The sequence below is a fragment of the Aethalodelphis obliquidens genome, unplaced genomic scaffold (assembly GCF_003676395.1).
Source record: "Aethalodelphis obliquidens isolate GAN/ISIS:26980383/991018 unplaced genomic scaffold, ASM367639v1 scaffold99, whole genome shotgun sequence".
Lineage (NCBI taxonomy): Eukaryota > Metazoa > Chordata > Mammalia > Artiodactyla > Delphinidae > Aethalodelphis > Aethalodelphis obliquidens.
The window spans coordinates 1,227,627-1,252,818 of record NW_020838043.1 but is presented as its reverse complement, the minus strand read 5'-3'; the positions used below and the strand labels follow the sequence as shown (position 1 = coordinate 1,252,818).

Sequence of the window (25,192 nt, the reverse complement as noted above, 5' to 3'; positions counted from 1 at the left end):
GTGTGTGTGTGTGTGTGTGTAGGGGTGGGGATGTGTGTTTGTATGTGTGGGTGGATGTGTGTGTAAAGGGTGGCCTCACTTCTGGTTAATGACCCCTTTGTGTGTGGTCCTGGTCCTCAGTCACCTTTTTTCTTGGTCTCCATTTTCTCCCCCTTGCAACTTTTCCTCTTTCTTTATTTCCGGTTTTAATCCGGTGAGGTTTGACTCTACCTTTCGGCATTCTCTGTGTTCCTAGGTTCTCTGGTGGGGGATTCTTTGCTAGAACCACCTAGCTGGTTAAGAGGTGGCATTTCTCTCTCCTTCCTTTACCCCTGGCCCCTCTCCTTTATGTGACTGGTGGTGGTGGTGGGTGGGGATGGTCAGCTCGTGCAGGTGCAGATGAGTTTGTGGTGTCCTGGGCCTGAACTTGATTTTGAGGCCATTTAAGGGCTGAAGGTGAAAATTAACTAGTTGTATTTTTTTTTAATATTTATTTTATTTATTTGGCTGCATCGGGTCTTAGTTGTGGCACGCAGGATCTTCGTTGCGGCACGCGGGATCTTCTGTTGCAGCACAGGCTCTCTAGTTGTGCTGCGCAGGCTCTAGAGCGCAAGGGCTTAGTTGCTTCGCAGCGTGTGGGATCTTAGTTCCCCGAACAGGGATTGAACCTATGTCCCCTGCATTGGAAGGCGGATTCTTAACCACTGACCACCAGGGAACTCCCACAGTTGTATTTATTTTTTTAATCTAAGCACACTGCCCGTATTCTCCAAACAGAATTCTTCATCTTATTTAGTGTCATTCAAACGTTTCTTTAACCACACCTTATAGTAAGAAGTGATTTTATATCAGATGTGCACATACACATCTGCATGTATACAAATATACATGTCTAATTGAAAGAAAAGTTTCTTCAGATAATTCTTACACGTGTAATACACTCTTTATTTTTATTCCATAAAAAAGCTGGTCAGATACACTAAATTAGAGGTTAAAGCTTTTCCTGTAAGGAGCTACATAAGGTCCCTGTCACATACTCCCTCTTTTTTCTTAAGCAACTCTTTAAAAATGTAAAAAAACATACTTAATCTGCAGGCTTTACAAAACATGCCACGGGCTGGATCTGGCTTGCAGGCCCCGAGCTCAGTGAATTTAGCCACCACCTGCTTGCAGTCAGAAAAACACGGCTCTGGGGACTTCCCTGGTGGCGCAGTGGTGAAGAATCTGCCTGCCAGTGCAGGGGACACGGGTTCGAGCCCTGGTCCGGAAAGGTCCCACATGCCGCAGAGCAACTAAGCCCGTGTGCCACAGCTACTGAGCCTGCGCTCTAGAGCCCACGAGCCACAACTACTGAGCCCGTGTGCCACAGCTACTGAAGCCCGCACGCCTAGAGCCCGTGCTCCACAACAAGAGAAGCCACTGTAATGAGAAGCCTGCGCACCGCAACGAAGAGTAGCCCCTGCTCGCCACAACTAGAGAAAGCCCGTGCACAGCAACGAAGACCCAACGCAGCCAAAAATAAATAAATAAATAAATTTATTCAAACAAACAAAAGAAATACCACGGCTCTGTTTTGAACTCTGAGGGTAATTGGGAGAACCCAGTTTGCTCTTCACCACCCTCGCTTCCTTTTAAGGAGGAGTCAATCACTGCTGGGGAACCTTCTTAAAAATCAGATGCATAGGACTTGCTGCTGAATCACTTTCTGGACCCAAGAACCTGTTTTGAAAACCTTAGCACTTGATGGCTCTCTCTAAAATCTTCCCTAAATGATTGGCTTCCCTGCCCCCATGAAGAGGCTCTAATGAGAAAGCAACAGGGACAATTATGTAATATAGGGAAAAAAGAGCGGTGGTTTTGCCTTTTAACTGGGTTGGTGTCTTTTTTCTTTTGAGTGCCGTGATACAATTCCTAACCTTAAAATTATGCTTTCCTCTGTAGCTTTGCCAATTTGAGAATTTACCCGCATGGATTGGTGTTGCTGGACCTTCAGAGTTACGACGGTGATGCACAAGGCAAAGAAGTTGACAGTGTCAGTTTTCCACTTTTATTTACTCAAGTATTTGAGGATCACAAAAACTGCTCAGTTTAATGATAAAATTATTTTCACCTATTTGCTGAGTTTCACTTATTTTTTTTCAATAAAATTTCTATTTTATCTTAAATATTCACTTAATTTTAAACTTGCCTCCCTTCAAGTAAGTGATTTTAGAAGAAAAATAGTTGTTCCTCAGTAGTTTTTAGGAACCTGGCTGTCATCTTTCCCTTGACTGCTTGAGTACTGAGTTATGATTTTACTTTTGCACTGGAGGGAATGTAAACCTTTATCCAGGATGTTACAGCTGCAATATTCTTGAGGCTTTCCCTTTGCCATTATTTTGTTGGTACTTTAGGCTGAAGCGAGGTTGACACTGTGTTGCGCTAGTGGCGTGTGGAATTGTGCCAGGCCTGCAGGCTGCTGTAGGGGTTAGGGAGGACAGGTGTATCTGGGCATCTGCCAGTATCACAGCTCTGCCAACACAGTCTCAACCTCCTGTTCCACTCAGCTTATTCGATAAGCCCATTTCTTTTCTTTTGATTGCAGCTTTTGAACAAAGTAGAAGAAAGAATGAAAGAATTGAGTCAGGACAGTACTGAGCGGGTGAAGCGGTAAGTCCACTCCTGAATGTTCTTTTATATTTGGTTCATCGATAAAATAATCAGAATGGTGGTGTTATCCCTGAGCAGTGTCTAAGATGTAGAAGAGATCAAAGTTGACTTCTGCTTCTGGCCACTTGGTAGACTGAGGTAGTGGGCCCTTACAACAGAAGACTAACTGTATATGAGAGAAAGAGATGCTAGACAAAGTGGAACAAAGGCAGAAGGGAGTGTACAGTGATTCCAAGGGGCTGGAACTGTGTAACGCAGAGAATCAGGTGGGGCTGGCACCTCGAAGGGGAGCTAGAAAACGCCTCGACCCTGTCCAGTAAAGAGAAAAGATTGTCTTGTCTTTCCTCAGAGTTCTGGGCCCCAGAGTAGAATTAAGCAGTTTTAAGAGATTTATGACAGCATGGGATGATAGAAAATTTGCCTCAGTGCTTTCAGGTAAGATGACATTGATACTGCAAGGTACTAAGAGTTTCAGAGGCCACCCACCTTGAGCAGCCCCTGGTGGGTTCTTTTCAGATGAAAACGAAGACCATTAACCTTTCTTGAGGAGTGCAGCCACTATATGCCACATGTGACTATTTAAAACTAAGTTAATAAAAAAACAGTTCAGTTCCTCAGTCTCGCCTCATGTCTCTAGCTAATGGCTGGTGACTGCCATATTGGACAACGCAGATAAAGAACATTTCTGTGGTGCCAGAAATGTTCTGTTGGACAGAACAGAAGTATTTGTCAGTGGTGTCAGATGTTAAAAGAGCTTTGATAGAAGTAATAGTTTTGACATTTGTTGCGAGGGATAGAGTCTGGTAGGTCCTGGGAATTAATCATGGCTGCACAGCAGGTAATTCTGAGCGGTTCTGCCTTGCCCTGCCTGGGTGGCTCCTTATCAGGCCCTCAAAAGTGGGCTTGTCCCTTGCTCATAAAGGCAAACCCGTAGATGCAGAAACACAGAGAGACTTCGGTAAGGTCGGGGCATCACTGATGGAAGTGACCATCCAGAATACAGACTTCTCCATTTCAGGGCACTTTCCACAAGAGGGAGTCCTTACTGGCTGTTTAAGAACAGTTAAGTACATAATGGCTCATCCTGCTAAATTTGATCAGCCTAGAGGAAAGCCCCAGGGCAGATGTAAGATAACTGGAAAATTGTTTAACCTCCAACATGGACACAAAGCAGGAAACTGCATGTGAAGAGAGCAGGACACAGTGTAGAACTCTGCCACTTGATTGAAATCTGTTGGAGCACCCAGACTTGTTTACCCCACCCAAGTTCAGCTTACGTGTCCTCGGGCCCTTCCCCATCCTTAAAGAACTTGTCCACACCTACAATCTTTTCTGGAATTTCCCTCTTTTCCTGCTTGCAGAATTTTCCAAATCTTTCCTGGTCCATCTGAATTGAACGGGTTCCCACTGTGTCTTTAACTCGGTGATAATGAATTGGCCAACATCAAAATGCCTGATTTTTTTTTTAATTGGTCTGGTTTTTATTGGGATTACTTCTAGGAGTGAGCAAATAGATGGAATGCATTTATGGGCTTCCCCACTCATGAGAAGTCTGGTTCCTTTGTGGTTTTGATATGGGAGTTTTTGAAGTGAGAATGCAGTTATACTTCCGATCTTCAGTTCAAAACAGCACAGGCCTTGTTTTTCCTTGTCACTGTTTTTACATCTTTTCATAAAATCAGGGTGGAGGGGGCAGGAAGTTGTTGGGAATACTTTGTTGTAGGCCCTTTGTTTTTGGCCTCAAAAGGACAAGAATGGTGCCACTTTTCTGTCTGGGGAATGACATTGTTAGAGACTGAATCATTAACAAATGACTCACTAACATCTGAAATGATTACTCCCCTGTGGCCAGTGATTTAAATCTGAATTAAGAAGCCATGGGATTCATTAGAAACTTTATTTTCATATCCTGCTATTCAAAAGAAAAGAAACAGGAAAAACAAGCTTACATCAGTAATGTTTTGTTGAAAAGAAAAATTCTTGCAATTTACACGGTGTACCTGAGGCCCGGGACATATTCTGTCTTTCTCTCTACCATCTATTTTCAACTTTCTGTAGTGAAGGTTGAAAAGAGAGTTATGTAGGGCTCCAGAATATCTCCCAAAGCCCATTTCAGGGAGATGTGCTTCATGTTAGTGAAGCCAAATCCGGCCTCTGTACCCCAACACTGAATTAAATCTTGGAGACAGAGTTTTGGGTGAAGTAGAAAAGAATAGGTTTATTGCTTTGCCAGGCAAAGGGGGCCATAGTGGACTAATGCCGTCAGAACTGCGTGTCCCGACCTGGAGGGGGTAGTGAGGAGTTTTATAGTAATGGTTCAAGGAGAGCGTGATCCACTCGTGGACATTCTTCTGATTGGCTGGTGGGGAGGTAAGTGGGCGTCAGCATCATCAGCCTTCTGGTTGCAACTGGTCTGGGGTCTACGTGCTGGTGGGCAGCATGCAGTTAACTTCTGCCACCTGGTGGGGGCTTCAGTATCTGCAAAACAGCTCAAAGAGACTGTTATGTGTGTCCCTTGAGGGGAACCAGGACCGTGCCCCAAGGCTGCACTATTGTTTCCTTTGACTGTTCCTCCCTCTTCTGCACATCCCCTCCCTTCCCTAATTAGCATCTGTTTGAACTGCCCATGGGCACTCAGGGAAGGTCTTGAAGGCTGAATGAAGCCCCGTTTCTTGTAATCAAGAAATGGGGGACACAGAAAGGCTTTTGTGCCCAGGAGCCCCACAGGGTCCTGCTCGGTATGATCAAGGTGATGGCTTCCCCATCCTTAAAGATCCTTGCATCACCTCGGTGCTTTGTGACCACCTAGAGGGGTGGGAGGGAGGGAGATGCAAGAGGGAAGAGCTATGGGAACATGTGTATATGTATAACTGATTCACTTTGTTATAAAGCAGAAACTAACACATCATTGTAAAGCAATTATACTCCAATAAAGATGTTAAAAAGAAAAAGATCCTTGCTTCTTTGCATCTCTTTAAAAACCACTGTGTTACTGTGGAGGAAAGAGCTCTTACCTGCACCCAAGGCACCACTGACTCAATTGAGAATGGACATTGTTTTCATTGGGTTTGTGCATAGTTCAGTAATTGCCGGTAGCTGGCCAGCTGTCCGACCCGAGGGGTGGGTTTCCTCCCCTGAAAGCCCTTGAGTTGCTATTTGTTACTTTCATCCAGTGTCACAGGTAGCTCATGCTCCCACCTCATGCCACCCACCACCGATCAGCCAGAGGTGGAAGAGGCTTCCCCCAAGTCCTGTTTGCCTACTCTCGGGGTTTGTCCTGTTTGGGGTGCCACATTTTACAAGAAAAACCTCTGATCTGCCTAATTCCAACAGCTGAGTTTGTTCTCCTGGAAGATGAAGAAGTGGTTAAATTAGGAGGAGTTAGGATTAAATGACAGTTTATGGGAATTTGCTTTGTAAATTCAGTGCTTTTTGCAGATGTTAGTATTTCCTCATAGAAAGCCTTATTAACCTGTAACAGGTTCAGACTGTATTCTTGGAAACAGGTGAGCGGAAGAGCAAAGACTTATCAAAGCGAGTCAGAGGTAGCCCAGCCCAGCATTTTAGGTACCTGTGGCTTGTTTACTGTAAACCCCACTGTACTTGAGAACACAGGACTTGCCCATGGTTGTGTTATGTATGCAGTGAGTTCTCATCTTGTTTGTGTTCCACTTAATTTGCCAAGCCCCCTTTCCAGGTCTGGTTTTCCTTTTCATGTAGTGTCCTCTGCTGTTAGTTTCTAGTACATTCACCCTATCTAAAATACTCAGTATTAACAGAAAGAACTGAATGAGAAAATCATCAGTTTGCAGCTCTTCTCATAATAATTGGTTCAGGCAAGAATGTTCTACATGCCAAAGCCACTGGTGAAGGTTTGTTGAAAGATCAGGACCTTGACTCAGTTTCACAGGACCGCTCCACACCCTGCTTAGTAATTTCAAAAGGAAAAACGGTACCTTTGCAAGCGTAGGGATCTCGTGGGCATCTGCTTTAACCATGTGGTCACTCTTTGCATCACCAATAATAGGACAGGAACACATCTCGTGCCCCTGATGTGATGCTTGCATGATATGCCAACTTGACTATTGAAGAGATCTTCAGGCAAACCCACTTGAGGGATTTCCTGCAGAACACCTGGTCTGGACTTTGCTGTGATGTCAATGTCATGAAACACGGGGAAGAGGTGACGACGCCAACAGACTATTTTCTTTTCTTTTTTTCTCTTTTCTTTTTTAACATCTTTATTGGAGTATAATTGCTTTACAGTGCTGTGTTAGTTCTGCTTTATAACAAAGTGAATCAGTTATACATATACATATATCCCCATATCTCTTCCCTCTTGCGTCTCCCTCCCACCCTCCCTATCCCACCCCTCTCGGTGGTCACAAAGCACCAAGCTGATCTCCCTGTGCTATGAGGCTGCTTCCCACTAGCTATCTATTTTACGTTGGGTAGTGTATATATGTCCATGCCAATCTCTCACTTCATCCGTGTACTCAAGTCCATTCTCTGTCTGTGTCTATTCCTGCAACGGACTATTTTCGATTAAATGAGGGTAAAAAAGGGAAACAGCAAAATACAGTATATGATTCTTCATTCAAAAGTAGAACAGCTCGGTGCTTTGTGACCGCCTGGAGGGGTGGGATAGGGAGGGTGGGAGGGAGGGAGACGCAAGCGGGAAGAGATATGGGAATATATGTATATATATAACTGATTCATTTTGTTGTGAAGCTGAAACTAACATACCATTGTAAAGCAATTATACTCCAATAAAGATGTTTAAAAAAAATAAAGAAAGAAAGAAAGAAAGAAAATAGGTTCCATGAGGAAAAAAAAAAAAAAGTAGAATAGCTCTGAAGGAGATAATTGGCAGTTGGGGATACTTGAACATGGATTCCTTACTAGGTGCTGGTATTCCATCCATGTGGACTTCAATGGATGTGGTAGTGACAAAGTAGCTATGTAGGCAGTCTTAACAGATTCCTGCTGGAGTATTTGGGGGTGAAGGATGATGTTTGCAATGGCCATTTTCTCCTTCAACATTTTTTAGGGAAAATTTAAAGTATGCCAGAAAGGTTTTTTAAAAAGTAAATTCTTAATGTACAACAGTGTTGAAATTTGGTAGTGGCCATGTTTGTATAAACCTCAAAGCGCAAGTTTTAGATTGGTTGTGTACTATTTAGGAGTCTGCCTGGGGTCATGTGGCTCCTGCACATGCTTGTTCCCAGGTCCTCTTTTAAGGCAGCCTCACCTAAGCAGCCTTTCTTTTAAGACTCATTCCTGTTTTCCTTTTTTTCCAGATTACCACCCATAGTTCGAGGAGGGGCCATTGACAGATACTGGCCCACTGCAGATGGCCGCCTGGTTGAGTACGACATAGATGAAGTGGTGTATGATGAAGACTCACCTTACCAGAACATTAAAATTTTACACTCAAAACAATTTGGAAATATTCTCATCCTCAGTGGGGATGTTAGTAAGTATTCCATCCCTACCCCAATCGCATGACAAAGTGACAATGTATTAGATTGTGTTTTCCTGACACATACCACCGTTGTGGATTTGTCCAGATTTGTCCATGGCCCTGCTGGGTTGTTTTTTTTTTTTTGAGATGAGTATTTGCATTGGATTAACCTGTGGCTTCTCTGGGCTTTCATGTTTTATAGTAGAGCCATGAAAATTCTGTCTTGTTACTCTTTTTTCCTTAGTTTTCTTAGTGATTAGTATTTAGATTGTATTTCAAAAGAAAATGTAATTGCCTTTTTAAAAAAAATTTTTTATTGAAGTATAGTTGATTTACAGTGTTGTTAGTTTCAGGTGTACAGTAGAGTGATTCAGTTATACATATGTATATGAATATATATTATTGTTATTTATATTCTCTCCCATTATAGGTTATTACAAGATATTGAGTAGAGTTCCCTGTGCTATACAGTAGGTCCTTGGCTATACAGTAGGTCCTTGTTGGTTATCTATTTTATGTTGCTTATTTTTAAAGAAGTCTTTTAGATGGGAAATTCCAAACCAAAGTAGACAAAACAGTAAGATGAACCGACATATACTCACCCTTGAGTGCCAACGATTATAAACTCCTGGCCAATCTTGTTTCCCCTGAACCCCGGTCTACTTTTCTCCCTCTCATATTCTTTTTTTTTTTTTTTTTACATCTTTATTGGAGTATAATTGCTTTACAATGGTGTGTTAGTTTCTGCTTTATAACAAAGGGAATCAGTTATAAATATACATATGTTCCCATATCTCTTCCCTCTTGCGTCTCCCTCCCTCCCTCCCACCCTCCCTATCCCACCCCTCCAGGCGGTCACAAAGCACCGAGAGCTGATCTCCCTGAGCTGATCTCCCTGTGCTATGCGGCTGCTTCCCACTAGCTATCTACCTTACGTTTGGTAGTGTATATATATGTCTGTGACAAAGTGAGAGAGAGGCATGGACATACATACCTCTCATATTCTTTTTTTTTTTGCGGTACGCGGGCCTCTCACTCTTGTGGCCTCTCCCGTTGCGGAGCACAGGCTCTGGACGCGCAGGCTCAGCGGCCATGGCTCATGGGCCCAGCCGCTGTGCGGCATGTGGGATCTTCCCGGACCGGGACACAAACCCGTGTCCCCTGCATCGGCAGGCGGACTCTCAACCACTGCGCCACCAGGGAAGCCCCTCATATTCTTTTGAAGCAACTCTGCTTCATATTTCATCTGGACACATGCAATTGCTTTTTAATTATCATATCAGAACAGTCTAAAGACTGAATTTTCTTCCTACTGACTAAAGTATATATGTATATAATCTATGTAGGTAACATTTTATGTTGGGTGTTAAGATGAGTAGGGTTGATGAAAGTCCACAATCCAAAAAACCAGAAAAACAACACCTCTGTATACTGCTGTTTTTAAAGATTGAAAATGAAAATTTCTGAATTTTCTAGATTCTAGCACTTTCTGGTATAAGTCAGGTGGTGTATGGCTTTGGTTATAGTCACCATTTTGGATGTTTCTTCTCCCTAGATTTGGCGGAAAGTGATCTGGCGTATACCCGGGCCATCATGGGCAGCGGCAAAGAAGATTACACTGGCAAAGACGTACTGATTCTAGGAGGCGGAGATGGGGGCATATTATGTGAAATAGTCAAACTGAAACCAAAGATGGTCACTATGGTAGAGATATCCTTTGTGGTATAAGAGATCAAGTTAAGTGGGCTTTGTTTGTTTTCTTCCTCATTTTTTGTCTTAAGACTCAAGTTAATGTTACGAGGTAAATGTGTTATAAAGACTACCTTGAACAAACATTTCGACTTAGTACCAGTACCTTTTTTTTTTTTTTTTTTTTTTTTTTTCCTGTACGCGGGCCTCTCACTGTTGTGGCCTCTCCTGTTGCCGAGTACAGGCTCTGGACGCACAGGCTCAGCGGCCGTGGCTCACGGGCCCAGCTGCTCCGCAGCATGTGGGATCTTCCCAGACCGGGGCAAGAACCCGTGTCCCCTGCATCGGCAGGCGGACTCTCGACCACTGCGCCACCAGGGAAGCCCACCAGTACCTTTTTATATGGCTACCAACAAAGAAGCAGAGTTGACAATTAAAGAGCAAGTAACCTTTGTACTGTGTCTACTGTTCAGCAATTGCTGAAATGGCTTCTTCATTAGAAGAAAATTGAGTTCCTTTTGAGTGTCCTTGGTGCACAACAAATGAAGTCATTGTCTCATTTATCATTTTTTAAACTTACGATACGCAAATTAGTGTTAAAAAATGTTATGTTCATCTTAACCTTTTTAAAAAGTATATCTTAGAATTCTTTGATACATCCAAATCCAGGGGAAATTTCTCCTTAACCTATTTCGAACATTGACCAAATGGTGATTGACGGATGTAAGAAATACATGCGAAAAACATGTGGTGATGTCCTAGACAATCTTAAAGGAGACTGCTATCAGGTAATTATATTTATCAGATAATGTTTTTTTATTATGTCAACTGATAATATGTTGATCAGAACTGTGCCTTCTGAAAACAGCTTTAAGTATAATTGGTTAAGAAGATAAATAATCAAGATGATAGGTCATCTTGTAGGGGAGGAAAAATTTTCCCTCTACCCTTCTAGTACTTGCCTGAGACCCCCGTAATAAAAGACTAACAAGAGGAAAAACAAGTTATTAAATGTTTTAAACTCATGTATTTATGGGAGATGCACAGAAAAATGAGCAACTCAGAGGTAGCTTTAGAATTTAGGCTTAAATATGATCCTAATAGGGTCAGAGGGATGTAGGAGTCTTAAGGGAGAATAAATGACTTAGGAAAAATGAACAGGGCCCTTAGAAGAGTAGAAAAAGAAGTATGATAGTTTGTGACAGAGTTTGTCTGGGTGTGGTGTCAGCCTTATCTGCTGTGATAAGAGGCCATCCTCCCTGGTTGAATTCCTCGGGGAGGGGATCTATGGCAGTTGAATTCCTTTTGGAGGATGTGTCTTTAGGCAGATAAAGGGGAGTTCAGAGAAAGCCTCTCCCTACATTTGCTGTTTTTCAAGTGCCTACAGCTCAAAATGTTCAATATGCCAAAGCACCGTATTTTGAGGTAGCCTGTTCTGCTATCCTTTATTCTCTTTATGTGAGTTCTATATACATTTGTATTCAGGGAAGGTGTGTACATATAGTTTAAAAGAAAGAAAGAAAGAAAGAAATGGCTAACTCCAGATTCTTTGAATTTAATAACATTAAGTCATTCTTGTATAAAAGATGCCATGTACCTTTTTTATGACCTGGCAACCACCACTTTTGACTTTTGTCTCTTTAGCCTGAGTCTTTCTGTGTCTGGGTCTTTGAGAAGGAATTCAGCTATTTATTAGAGTTTGTAGATGATGTTTGATGTAGGAATAATTGATTCTTGCTAAGCAAATAAGTTCCTAAATTCTACTGTGCTTGTAAGTTGACTGATCATTATAGTTTATAGGATACATTTTTTTTTTTTTTTTTGCGGTACGCGGGCCTCTCACTGTTGCGGCCTCTCCTGTTGCGGAGCACAGGCTCCGGACGCACAGGCTCAGCGGCCATGGCTCACGGGCCCAGCCGCTCCGCGGCATGTGGGATCTTCCCGGACCGGGGCACGAACCCGTGTTCCCTGCATCGGCAGGCGGACTCTCAACCACTGTGCCACCAGGGAAGCCCTATAGGATACATTTTGTATTGTATTTTGAGGATTCATATGTTAGGTGCCCATACCTACATTATTAGGTAGAACAAAATAACTAAGCAAATGCATATTTTTATTTGACCAGAATCTTAAATGTGTACCTCTAGTTTTATAAACATATAGATGAATGCTTTCATTTGTTATGTAAATTACCTACACCTACCCATGTTCTCTAATACGTGTGTATCCACATTCGATTTCATGGTACATGTGTTAATTTTTTCTTTTCTTTTTTTTTTTTTTTTGCGGTACACGGGCCTCTCACTGTTGTGGCCTCTCCCATTGCGGAGCACAGGCTCCAGACGTGCAGGCTCAGTGGCCATGGCTCACAGGGCCAGCCGCTGTGCGGCATGTGGGATCTTCCCGGACCGGGGCACAAACCCGCGTCCCCTGCATCGGCAGGCGGACTCTCAACCACTGTGCCACCAGGGAAGCCCACGTGTGTTAATTTTTTAAACAGAGAGAAATTATATCAATGTTAAAATGCAGTTGTGATAGTTTTATGGGCAAAAGGAAAAGAAAGTACGTATTTCACTTACACTGTTGGAAAGTTTAAAAAGGGAGGGAGGATGCAGCAGTTCCAATCCTGGGTGTTTATTTGAAGAAAAGGGTAACACTAATTCGAAAAGATACGTGCACCTCCATGTTTATTGCAGCATTATTTACAATAGCCAAGATATGGAAGCACCCTAACTGTCCATCAACAGATGAACGGATAAAGAAGATGTGGTGTATACATACACAATAGAATCCTACTCAGCCATAAAAAAAGAAAGAAATCTTGACATTTGTGACAACGTGGATGAACCTTGAGGGTATTATTTCCACTTAGCATAAAGTCAGATGGAGAAAGAAAAATACTGTAAAAATACTGATTTCACTCATGTGGAATGTAAAAAAAAATTTAAATAAAGGAAAAAAACAAACCAAATAAAAATACATAGATACAGAGAACAGAGTAGTGCTTCTCAGAGGGGAAGGGGTAGGGGAGGGTGAAATGGCTAAAGGGGATCAAACTGTATGGTAATGGATGGAAACTATGCTTTTGGCAGTGAGCATACTATAGTATACACGGAAGTCAAAATATAATGCTATACACATGAAAAAGAAGAGGGGGAATTTAGGTTCTTCAGAGCATGACAGACTTTTCACAATGAGCTAAAAGTTACCATTGTTTGCAAATGTTTGCATTGTTAGCCAGACCCTCTGCCTAAAGTGTTAATCCTCACATGTGTATCAAGTGGCAACTGTTTCTATTTTGTAGATGAAGACAGTAAGTTTAGGGAGTTTAAAGGGCAATTTATAGGGTAACTTTAGAGGAATGTTTCAAATTCATGTCTCCCTGGCGGCTCCTTAGGTTGACTTATGGATTAAGAAAAAAATGTAACAAGAACCGCAAACCTAAACCTTCAGTACTGTGGAGTTCCCTTTCAGGAACAGAAAAGCCACCAGGGGGAGTCTGAAAAATTCTTCTGAGGCTGAGAGTTTTCCTGGAGCTCTAAAGGGGTGGGGGTTCCTGGTCTGTGGGACAGCAGTAGGCAAGCCCCTTAGCCATTAAAATACTACCATTAAAAAAATACCAGGTCCTTGCAACTGTTTATCATTTATAAAACATAATTAATGTTATCCTTTTTTAGAAAATAGATTTATAAGCAGTAAATCTAGCAGTTTAAAGAATTTTCAGTTATGTCCAAAAAAAATTTAGTTAAGTATAAAGATATGAATCTTTTTTTTTTTTTGCGGTACGCGGGCCTCTCACTGTTGTGGCCTCTCCCGTTGCGGAGCGCAGGCTCAGCGGCCATGGCTCACGGGACTAGCCGCTCTGCGGCATGTGGGATCCTCCTGGACTGGGGCACGAACCCGCGTCCCCTGCATCGGCAGAACCACTGCGCCACCAGGGAAGCCCGAAGAGATATGAATCTTAAATCTCTTAACACAATCCATAAATCTATTGTCAACACAATCCATTATAAAAATAATAAAATAATTTGGTATTAACAGGTGACAAACCATTTGAGAATATTTAGCAGTCTTAATAAAAACTTGGTAAGAAAATTACAAGAGAAGGGAAACTACCTAAACATAATAGAAACGATCAGAAATGTAAAGATACTGTATTAAATGGCAAAATACATAAGCGTTTTCCACTAAAACTAGGAAGTAGAAGAGGATGCTCTGTTTAACCTTGTTTTTGACTCCTTAATGCAGTAAGGTAGGAAAATGAAAACAGTAGAAACATAGACAGAACCACATTACTTGCAGAGGACATGAATGCTCACAAAATATAGAAAACTCATCTAGAAAACAAGCTGAACTCATGAGAATTTGGTGTAGCGATAGGATAAAGGCAGACTAAAACTTTTTTCCTTATTGTAAATGCAAAAGTTTGAATGGAAATTGAGTGTGGGCCAGAAATCGTTTTCAAAATAATAACCAGTTGATACTAGGAATAAATTTAACAGGAATGATTTTGAGACTGATAGAATTATGTTAAGATCTTATTGATAGACAAGCAACTGAACTGTGAATATGTGGAGAGACAAGTTATTTCTTAGATGAAAAAGTACCATAATCCCCAAGGGGGTTTTTAGAATTAGACCAAATGATTTTGAAGTTCTCTTGAAACCGTAATTATCTAAGACTCGCCAAGAAAAAATTAAAAAAAGATCACAGTGAAGGGAGATTTGTCCTCTTATTAATTTACTGTGAAGTACAGTAAGCAAATAGAGGAAGTATGATGATGACAAATATAGAAGTATGGCACAGAGACTTGACCACACCTTGGTGTTTGTGTAGACACAAAGCTAATATATGGACCTAAGTGTTTTCAGTTTGGGAAAAGGTTTAGTTGATTTAGTAAATGTCGACATAATGGGCTGTCCATCTGCATGAGAACAAAATTAACCCTAGAAGCCATAGAAAAAATAATTTCAGATGACTTAAGCTCTAGATACTAAAACTAATACATTTAGAGAAATTTAGAGTATCTAACCTTGAAGTTGGGAAACCTCATAATGAAAGACAAGAAACCAGTAAGTAGTAACATCATACTATATAAACCAAGCCAAAAGTCTGAAAATAATGGCAACAAACATGATAGGGAATTAATCCCTTTAATAATACAAAGAGCCCCTACTAATATTTTAAAATATTAACTAAAGGTGTAAAGGATATAAACTGGTGTTGTAGACCCCAAGTTCGTGTGCCCAGTGCACAGTGAGGCCAAACAAACTGAAATGGAATTTGGAGCAAAGTTTATTGCAAAGGGCAAGCAAAGAACAGGCAGCTCATGTGATAAAGACCCGAACTCCCTGGTGGTGTCTAGGGAAGTGGTTTTACAGGCAAAATTTGGGGGAAGGTGCAGGGTGTGTGACCTTCCTCTGGTTGATGGTAACAGGGTGGTGTTAAAGAAATCTCAAATCATCAGCCATCTTGTTTCAGCCAGGCTGGGTCCATGTGCTTGTGCACAGCCTGAAGTTACTGTCCTCTGCCTGGGTGGGGGCTTTAGTTCCTGGTTAAGAACTGTTATGTATCAGATTGTTATCTATAGGGACACAGAAAGACTTGTACCTGGGAGGGGCCTGCGGCGCCCCACTCACTTTAAATTCCCCTTTTCTTTGATACTCCTCAGTCTTGATGGGAACAGGTGTGGGATAAGAAAGGGAATAAACTTTTGGATAAAGAGGTTAATCATAAACTCCGCCGAGGGAATCCACTTTTGGGGGCTGGGGAGATGGATGACTCAGTTTTAATACCCCACCCCTGTTTCAACCTTCTCCAAATCTTTGAGGGAATGGGGTGATGACCTGTCTGTCTGCTTCCTGCTAAAATGGGGCATAGTCCTGCCTCACCTTGGGGAGTGGACACTGAGTTGGAAATACTCCCAAGTTCCAAGTCTTGAATCAGAGTCTTGTATGATTAAGATCTCAGTTCCTGGGACTTCCCTGGTGGTCCAGTGGTTAAGACTTCGCCTTCCAATGCAGGGGGTACAGGTTTGATCCCTGGTCTGGGAGCTAGGATCCCACATGCCTCATGGCCAAAAAACCAAAACATAAAACAGAAGCAATATTGTAACAAATTCAATAAAGACTTTAAAAATGGTCCACATCAAAACAATTCTTTTAAAAAAAAAGATCTCAGTTCTTTAGTCCACTGTTTTGGTGTGCCAGATCTAGGAGTAGGAGTAGTAGTGACAACCCACACAGACCTTGGAAAGTAGATATCATTCCCTGAGAAATTCAGGAGAATGAGCCTGAAAACCAATCTGGACCTGGTACTTAGATAAAATTACATTAACTGGTTACAAGTCTCCCCCTAAGTAGGTTATAACTTTTGATGTGATATTAACATGAAAGGAGCTATTGGCCATTACATGTCTCCTTTTTCTGCTAATGTATGATCTAAAGCAGTTTTGTTGTCCAAAAAATTTAATAGTTACAAGAGGAGACCTTGAGATAAGGTTGCAGCTGCCAGCCAGCACTACTTTGAGAATGGCTGGTGGTATCCCAGAGTCTGATACAGTTCAGAAAATTCAAGTTCTCAACAAGACAGATGTGTCTAAAATCACGTCCTCAAAGGCCACCTAGTTCTACCTTGGATGTCTGAACCACATGTCTTCCATTTTGACTTGACAAATTCATTCCCCTCCTCAATGGCCAAAGCATATGTACCATATGACCAGGCCGCTCTGGTCAGTAAAGTTTAAGTTAAACCGTGTATAAGCCAGAATGACTCCCCCATACTTCCATATGTGAAGATTTTTCTATCATTTCCCCTTTTGATTGCAAATCTTTCAGTAGACCAAAGTACTTGTCCCTCGTTGTCAGGGTGGTTGCTGCCTCCCCCTGGGTCCCTCATGTTCCTCTGTGCTAGGCCTCCTTTTTGTTTATATAAATTTGCCTAGGTATCTACTTTGGGGGAAAACTAATCAGATGCTGTCAGCAGGCTCAGAGGTATGCTAATGGGGAAACATTTCATAGGCTACACATTTAGTTAATTATACCGAATTGTAACACAAGCAGTGTGTATGTGCTTTTAGCAGTAGACTTAAAGCTAGCAATTATATATGTCATGTATGAGTAGTTATACCCTGACAACTTCACTAGAAAATTTTCTTTCTATCCTGAACATTGGGGGCAACAATATGGTTAACACAGTAGCTTTCAATTTTGATAGGGCCTTGTCACACACAGGTCATGGGACGTCTGATCTTCATCTCAAGATAGGTTGCTGTTATAAGCTTCAGAAACAAGCTCAGTGTCTTTAATAATTCGGTTAAACTTTACAACTATATAACAAGGAGCTATCTGGGAAGTAAGTCTTAGGCAATAAATACAGACCCCAACAGAACTAGAATTTAATATCTATTGAAACAATCTTTCTCCAAAATTACCCTCATTTTTTACCAAATATTTTAGCCAAATTATGGAAATCAGACTTTCACAAACTTGGTCTGATTTATTTACATACGTGTAATTGATCCTTTAAATTGGCTGTGCTGGAACTTTTCATAAGGAATCCCAGACTGAATTTTTAAAAGGCCCCTCAGGGCCAGGAAAGCTATGCCAAGGGCTTGCCACAGATTCTGCCTGCCATGTCTGTAGATCTGGGTGAATTCCTCTCTTCTAGAGGTCTCCAAAACATCTTGAGACTCCTGCGCTTGTCAGGTAGTGACCTTTCTTGTTCACCTTGATAAGGTTGCTGGGAAATCTGAGTTGCCAATTTTTGGAGGGCTCAGGTAGAAAAAAAAAATCATTGTTTCATTGCTGTAAGTCATAATTAGCTTGAGGGGAAGTGTTTCCTTATATCTGGAAAACACAGATCAAAACCAGTAGTATTTTAGACAAAAACCATAAAAATTATAACCATATTCACCAGTTCACTCAGTAATCCTTTTTGTTAACAGTGTTTATGAAGACGCCAGGTTTTTCTGTTAGGATTCTGTAATTGCTTACCCAGTTCATCGATATGATCTGAAATTTATGAGACTTGGACATGTCAAAAAGTCCTTTTTATGAATCTTCTTGAAGATGAAGCACTTTTGGAAAAACAGTAGAACAGTAACTGAGTGACAAGACTTAAAAGGTACAGTTAAACACCTGATCCCAATGTAATTACTAGAATTATGAGTAACATTTTATCAGGACACACCAGACTTTGAGAAATTCCATATAATTAAAAAAAATTTACTGGAGTATAGTTGATTTATAATGTTGTGTTTCATATAATTTTAAGAATATAAAAACATTTGCCCATACCGTATAACCTGGTAAGGCTTAACATTCATTTGACAATGCTTCCCATGTAATTTAACATACTGAAGTATCCTAGTTCATTTAATCTCTGAGATGCCTTAGGGTTCTTCTGAAGCATCCTAAAGTTAGCTGGAGGTCAAAAGAACGTCAGTTAGAATTTGATATTTGGGACGTTTGTCAAAAATATTAAAAAGTTTCAAAACACCTGGTCAAATAAGATCATAGGTCATTGTGAAACAATACCCATTCACCTAACCAAAGTGACAATAAAAGATCTCAAAGGCAAATATAGAAAGTTACAGTCAGATCCCTCAGAAAGGCAAAAAAACTCACAATCTGTTATTGAAAGCAGCTTAGCATTGTAAGAAAACTTTGTTTTGCCAGCAGAGAGAGAAAACCAAAAAACCAAACTCCAGTCTTGCATCAGCCTATTCTTTTTTTTTTTTAAGAATCTTAAAAAAACGTTTATTGATATCTCTTTGTAAGTGAATCAAGTGGGTGTAAAGCGGCATAAACACAGCAGTGAAAATCAGATACCCCATTATAAAAATAAATTACAAAAAAAAAGACAGTGAAAGAGAAATTTTTACAAAATTCGTTCAGGGGCTGTGATGCAACCTGGATTGACCACATCTAGACGCACAGCTGGATGAGACATAAGGCTGGGCAATCTTGGGGCTGAGAGGATTGGTGAGGTTGGGTGAGCAAATGCAGACCCTTTAAAGTAATACTGCGTGGTACCCATTCCAAGGGTCCCAAATCTCCAGGTTCAAGGAAATCTTCCTATAGCTACAACCTGCATGGGAAACCCAGACGATGGTACACCGTGTGATCGGGAAAGGTTTCTAAAACGCACCTCATTTTTCATCTCCTGGTGCGCGGGTTTGCCATTCCAGCCGCTTTACTAACAATCTCCTCACTTGGAGAATCAGCACCTTTAACCTCCTGTTTCATACAGTGTGCAATTTGGCCGGAGGATGAACGGGAAGTAGGGGAACCAATGAGAGACTAGCTCTAGGTGTTTGGACAGGCACATGTCACTCTAATTTCCAATCAGGAAGAAGAATTAACCAAAGGATCAGCCTGCCCCCCGGGACCAGAATAGGGCCTGAAGCAATCCTGGGGTTTTGCGGCCAGCTCCTGAATAAGCGAGTTGAAAAATGGAGCTCAGGGGCACTGCAATTCACAAACCTGCAGAGTTATAAATGATAACTATCGTCCAAAAATATATTGAGGTAAGGCAACGAAGAGGATTTGAAAGCAATGCAGAATTGCAGGAAACAGTTTTCAAGAGGTAGATTGGACTCGCCTTTAAAGCACATGAAAAGCGGCAGAACTTCGACAATGATGCAGTTGGCCAAAAAGGGCGCATGCGTCATCAGCCTTTTTTTTTTTTTTTTTTTTTGAGGTACGCGGGCCTCTCACTGTTGTGGCCTCTCCCGTTGCGGAGCACAGGCTCCGGACGCGCAGGCTCAGCGGCCATGGCTCACGGGCCCAGCTGCTCCGTGGCATGTGGGATCTTCCTGGACTGGGGCACGAACCTGTGTTCCCTGCATCGGCAGGCGGGCTCCCAACCACTGCGCTACCAGGGAAGCCCTTCCCTTATTTTTTAAACATTTGAAAAGAAGGTTTCTCCTAGAAAACTTACCTAATTTACATTTAATTTACTCAAATGTCTCATCAAGTTTTTTTTGTTGACAAATTTTATAACAATATGAACTTTCAGTAACCCTAGATGCAATAAAAGTATTATACTTAATACTGATGACTCTAAAGACATGTGTATATTAAACCAACATGCTTAAGTTAGATTTAATACCAAATATCAATTTAATAATGTTTCCCAGATCACATGAACCTGAAATTTAACTAGTTTTTTATATTTCTGAGAATTTAAATAAGCACATAATTTTGTTTAGGTCAGTTAAATGGAACTCATCCACAAACCAATCTTGTCAATGCCATTTGGAGATAGACACATATTTATAATGTACACATAGACATACATATGTCTATATAGACACAGATGTAAAAGTTTTCCTGTTTGTGTTTAAAAAGCCCCCTTCCCTGTCCCCGTCCCCCCCACTCCCACCCCGGTGTCAGGGATCACAGACGATTAAAGTTTCTGAGAGCCCAGGTAGATCATTTTCATCTCCAAGGTATTAGCTAACCTCTACTAACTGTGCACACACAAACTAGTTTTGGAATGTCAGAAGAGCCCCATCTTAGCCATTTTCAGGGTGAGATTTCCTTCAGTTTGTAAGTAGCCAATTCGGTTTAAATCGATAACAGTAATAGACAGTAATACATATCACTCACGCACATTCACATGCTTCCCTTCCAGATGAACTTGAATCAGCGTTCAGGTTACCAAGACTCCCTTAAAGAGGGTTAAAACCAGGAAGAGAGAACAGGATTGGGACTCGTGTACCAAGACACTCATGCTCACACCCAAAATAAAAGCCAAATCAGTTCCAAAAGGCTCAGTTAGATACGACATAGCATAAAAGCCTATACATAAGGAATTTCACCCCATTTCACTTCCCTTTTATAAAACAGTTCTAGTTGAAAGATGCTGTTATAATTTAGAGGGCCATTGTTGTCCAGATCCCAAGGCGTACTGAGGCCAGGCAGTGTTACGATGAATATTTTCTTTCATTCATGGGAGCAAAGCTGATCTCCCAGTTCTGAAAAATGTACTCTAGGGGACTACAAGATGGACCAGAGCTGTGCTCATCCATAGTTATTCATGGCTGGTGGTGTCAAATACCAAGCAAAGAGCAAACCAATGCAATGCAGAACAATCTCAGGGTCACAGTTCCCTAGCCCCAGAAAGGGAGAGAGCCAACCAATGCCCTATCAGAGGTGAAGCCAACTGACCAAGCCTAGTCCCCTAGTCCCTTTATCTTAGGGAATTGTGTCAAGCTCGATTTCTGATTTGTTACATGTGATTTTTTTTTTTTACATGAACATGTTTTTTGTAACTAGAAGGGAAGATTTCTTTGCTGTAGGTGAAGCCAGTGCAATAGGGAAGAATAACCATGGTGTCAGTATGAGCTCCATTACCAGAGATATCTTAACCAGCCAATGCAAGTACTGACTGATACACAGATATAAAAAACAAATACGGTCGCATAGACAAGAGATCAGATAAGGTATATTTCAAAATTGCTTTCCCACTCCCAGATGGAGGCCTCCAAACAGATTCGTCTGACTCCCAAAAGAGAATCAGATTGACTCTCAGTGAACCCAGAGTGGCTCACTTCCTGAAAGGGAATGAACCTAGACGGAGCCGGTAGAATTCCTAGCTCACGCATGCTGGAGAGACTCAGCCCAAACCGATACCTAAGGTGGGCCGTAGGTCAGAATGTTTCTTGGTTCTAAACAGTCCTGTGCTGAAAGGGCTGGCATCCGGCATCGCCAGGGAGCGTCCCTCCAAGTTCCTCTGAGTGAAATGAGCTCTGGTGGCTGTTGGGGACTCAGGGAAGAAGGCTGCCCTCGGCCAGGGTCGACCTGTCTCGGGCACAGTCCCTTGGTTGGCTCATCAAAACTGGTGAAACCTAATTCGTGTGCCTGATACACAGTGAGGCCGAACAAACAAACTTCAGCGTTTGGAGCAAAGAAAGGTTTATTGCAAGGGCCAAGCAGGAACAGGCAGGTCAAGCTCTAATGGGTTTTCAGGGAAGAGTTTTTTAAGGCAAATTTGAGGGGAGAGCTGCAGGGTGTGTAGTTTTCTTCTGATTGGTTGGTGGTGAGGTACCCCGGTGGTGTTAACTGGATTCTCAGTCATCAGTCTAATGGTTGTAAATACTTGTGCTCAGCCTGAAGTTACCAGCCTCCACGTGGGTGGGGGCCTTAGTTCCTGTCGAAGATCCCAGAGTTATGTATCAGATTGTTAGGTGTAGGGATACAGAAAGGTTTTGTACCCGGGAGGGCCCGCAGGGCCCTGCTCAGTTTCAACACCCCCCGCCCCCAGCTTCTTTGATACTCCTCAGGCTTGAGGGGAACAGGTGTGGGACAAGAAAGGGAATAAAGTTTTGGATAGAGAGGTTAATCATAAAGTTGGCAGAGGAATTCGGCTTTAGGGGTACTCGCTTTCATTGGTACTTTTCAGAAGACGAAAGTCAAATAGCCTGCAAACATGACAAGCTGCTTGCCCCTATTGGTGGCGTGAAGTTCTGGTGAAAAGTTAGCAAGGGACTCGACAAAATAAAACAACGGGGACAACATCCAGTACTGGGAAGGCTGCAAGGACACAGGTGCTTTATGGAGCAAGAATTGCCTTCAGAATTAAAAAGTAAAGTACACATGCCTTTTGTTCTGGCAACCCAATGTTTGGGCATCCAGGCAACCGTCATCTATACAAGGAGGTTTGTTATGGCTGTGTTTGTAGAGACCAAGACTTGACGATGGTAAGAATATATAGCACTTTTAGTGGTATGTTAATATTTTTAAAAAAAATCATTACCTGGAATGGTGTTAGGTGAAAGTTGCCAAGTTCAGAACGATGTGTGTGATCCTAGTTATACAAACGAGAACAAGCATTTGTGTTTATGTGCGGGTGAATGTGCACAAGACTTTGAGCACAAGGGAAAACTGAACATATCAAACAAGACTGATACGTAGTTGGAGGCGGCTGAGGTGTTAGTGCCTTCTAGATCTTTGCATGGTTGCACTTGATGCATTAAATGAAACGAGTTATGTAACAACCGGACAGGAAGATCCAGTTTCTTCAAGAATTGTGGTTTTGAGGATATGTGTTCATTTATAGGAAAAGATCTGGAATAGTTTATCTTAGGGAATTGTGGCAAGCTCGATTTCTGACTTGTTACATGTGATTTTTTTTTTTATACACGAACATGTTTTTTGTTAAGTAGAAAAATGAAAAGACAAGGAGAATAACTCCTTTCTTGTTCAGGAATTTGCCTACAGCTAGGTGGGTCCCTAGCTCATAGCTTCAGTACTCCAAAGATACGGCAAACCCCAAACTTATTTCCTGTATTTACTGTAAAGGGTCTGTATGAGAATTCCAGCTTCTACCTGCTATACTCTGCTTGTTAATAACTCTGTGATTGTGAGAGCTGGCATTTATCACATGGCTTTATTACCATCAGTACTTGAGGTATTAGAGGTAAGGTGCAAAAAATAAATCAATAGACAACAAAGTCATTCAGTGCTTAGTATAAAAGAAAAACTAAAAGTAGAAGAAAATACATGCAGTAGGATAGGCAGTATAGATTAGAGTTAAAAGTGTGAACTTGGTTTTCAGATCTAGGTGTGCTTCTTGGCTCCGTTTCTTATTGGGTGCCTTTGAGCAGGCTTTGTGACCTCTCTCGTTTGTGTCTCTATTTGTAAAATGGGGATGATAATAGTACCTGCGAGGAGTTGTAAAGCATGCAGTAGGTCCTGAATTTTAGCTCTTAGCAGGTATGGGTGGAAGTCATTTTTGCTTGTGCGGCAGGGTGCTGTGGCCCTCAACCCCCACATGCCGTCTCCCCTTTCCTTTTACAAGTGTTTAACTACTTCCATATGTGTTGGCTCACCCGCATCTGTTCCTGTTCTCTCTGGAAGGTTCTAATAGAAGACTGTATTCCAGTACTGAAGAGGTACGCCAAAGAAGGGAGAGAGTTTGATTATGTGATTAATGATTTGACAGCTGTTCCAATCTCCACATCTCCGGAAGAAGGTAGATTCTGTTTTTTCTTTTTAACCAAGATAATGTTCATGGAAACGTTTTTCTTGGCACCATGTGAGAATGAAAGGATCTTAAGAGATTGTCTAGAAAAGTTCCTTCATTTATTAAAGGTAGTTAAACTGAGGCCAGAGGTGGAAAGATGGCTATATTTGGCTTTGGTCAAATCCTGTTTTGCCATTAAATGAGAAAAATTAATTCAGTTGTTTGAAGTAAGCATGAAATAAAATGACTCATACCATTGAGACACTAGCTTGTTGGATAACTTATTTTTACATACTGTGATTTTTTTAACCTGTACTGGGACAATATGGTGACCTTTCTAAGCCACACCAGAGACAGTTCCCCTTCTCAGACCACCACTCGAAATTACTGCTAGCTTAGGATTTCAGTGTTCATGTTTTTTCTATTACCTTGTCTTCCTGCTGAGTTTCCAGACTCGGGTCACCACCTGATGACCCTCGCTGACCCTCACCCTTGCAGTTTCTCTCTTGAGATGTTGCTGCTTTCCCCGTTACTTAAAGCTGTTGTCTTTCAGATTTCAACCACTGCCTTTGTGTCAAATCTTTATGGGTATGGTGAGGACACTGCTACGTACATGCACATTTGCTTTTGATCTTGCTTGTGTATGCGTGTATGTGCACGTGTGTCCAAGACACAAAATATGTGACAGTATGCTGTCATTCACGAATAAGCCCTCGAATATTGGGTCTTAAAGAAGCTCATGGCTATTTCTTATTTTTTGTATTGTTGAATATTAATGTGAATGTTTGACTTTAGATGTTGTTTCTCATGCACGTAAACTCATATTTATAAAACTTAATTTTTTTTTTTTACATCCAGATTCCACATGGGAGTTTCTCAGACTGATTCTTGACCTCTCAATGAAAGTATTGAAACAGGATGGGAAATATTTTACACAGGTATAGACTTACTTAAGTGTTTTTTTCCCAAAACTCTTGAAATTTTATGTTTTGTGCTTCACACAGCCAAAATACTTAAGGAGACATTAACATAAAGACTAATGGTAGCACTAACTATTTAGTTACTTGTAAAATTAAGACTAAATGAAGGTTAAAAGGGAGTGCGTATAGTATGTAATGGCTGTATGCTCTGACAATGTAGGGATAGTACAACTATTAAAAATAGTGGTGAGTGGGGGAGACTGGGACAAGTATATGCAAAAATCCTTTGTATATTTTCAGTAATCATGTTGGTGGTGATGGTATTAGTATTGTTATTGAGGTTGTTATATTTGTAACGTGGCATAAAGCAATTGAGCAATTATGCAATATATTAATTCTATCATCCCCAACATTGTCAATATGGAAGGAAGTAGTTGAAGATGTAATAGAGAAGTGGATAAATAAAACCGTATTGTACTGAAAAAAATTTCAAGGACAGACCAGTATAATTGGATTATGT

General features: G+C 41.4%; 1 protein-coding gene across 3 annotated transcripts in view; it reads left to right on the top strand.

The window, feature by feature from the left end:
• The window catches only part of SMS (spermine synthase), a 60,753-nt gene that overhangs the window by 27,498 nt on the left and 8,063 nt on the right, over nucleotides 1–25,192 (top strand). For all 3 annotated transcript variants that reach the window (XM_027096185.1, XM_027096184.1, XM_027096183.1), the window contains exons 3-9: nucleotides 1,921–2,011; nucleotides 2,564–2,628; nucleotides 7,929–8,104; nucleotides 9,648–9,802; nucleotides 10,480–10,569; nucleotides 23,647–23,761; nucleotides 24,611–24,690. In XM_027096185.1, the coding sequence (XP_026951986.1) occupies nucleotides 1,921–2,011; nucleotides 2,564–2,628; nucleotides 7,929–8,104; nucleotides 9,648–9,802; nucleotides 10,480–10,569; nucleotides 23,647–23,761; nucleotides 24,611–24,690 (772 nt within the window). The remainder of the gene's footprint in view (nucleotides 1–1,920; nucleotides 2,012–2,563; nucleotides 2,629–7,928; nucleotides 8,105–9,647; nucleotides 9,803–10,479; nucleotides 10,570–23,646; nucleotides 23,762–24,610; nucleotides 24,691–25,192) is intronic.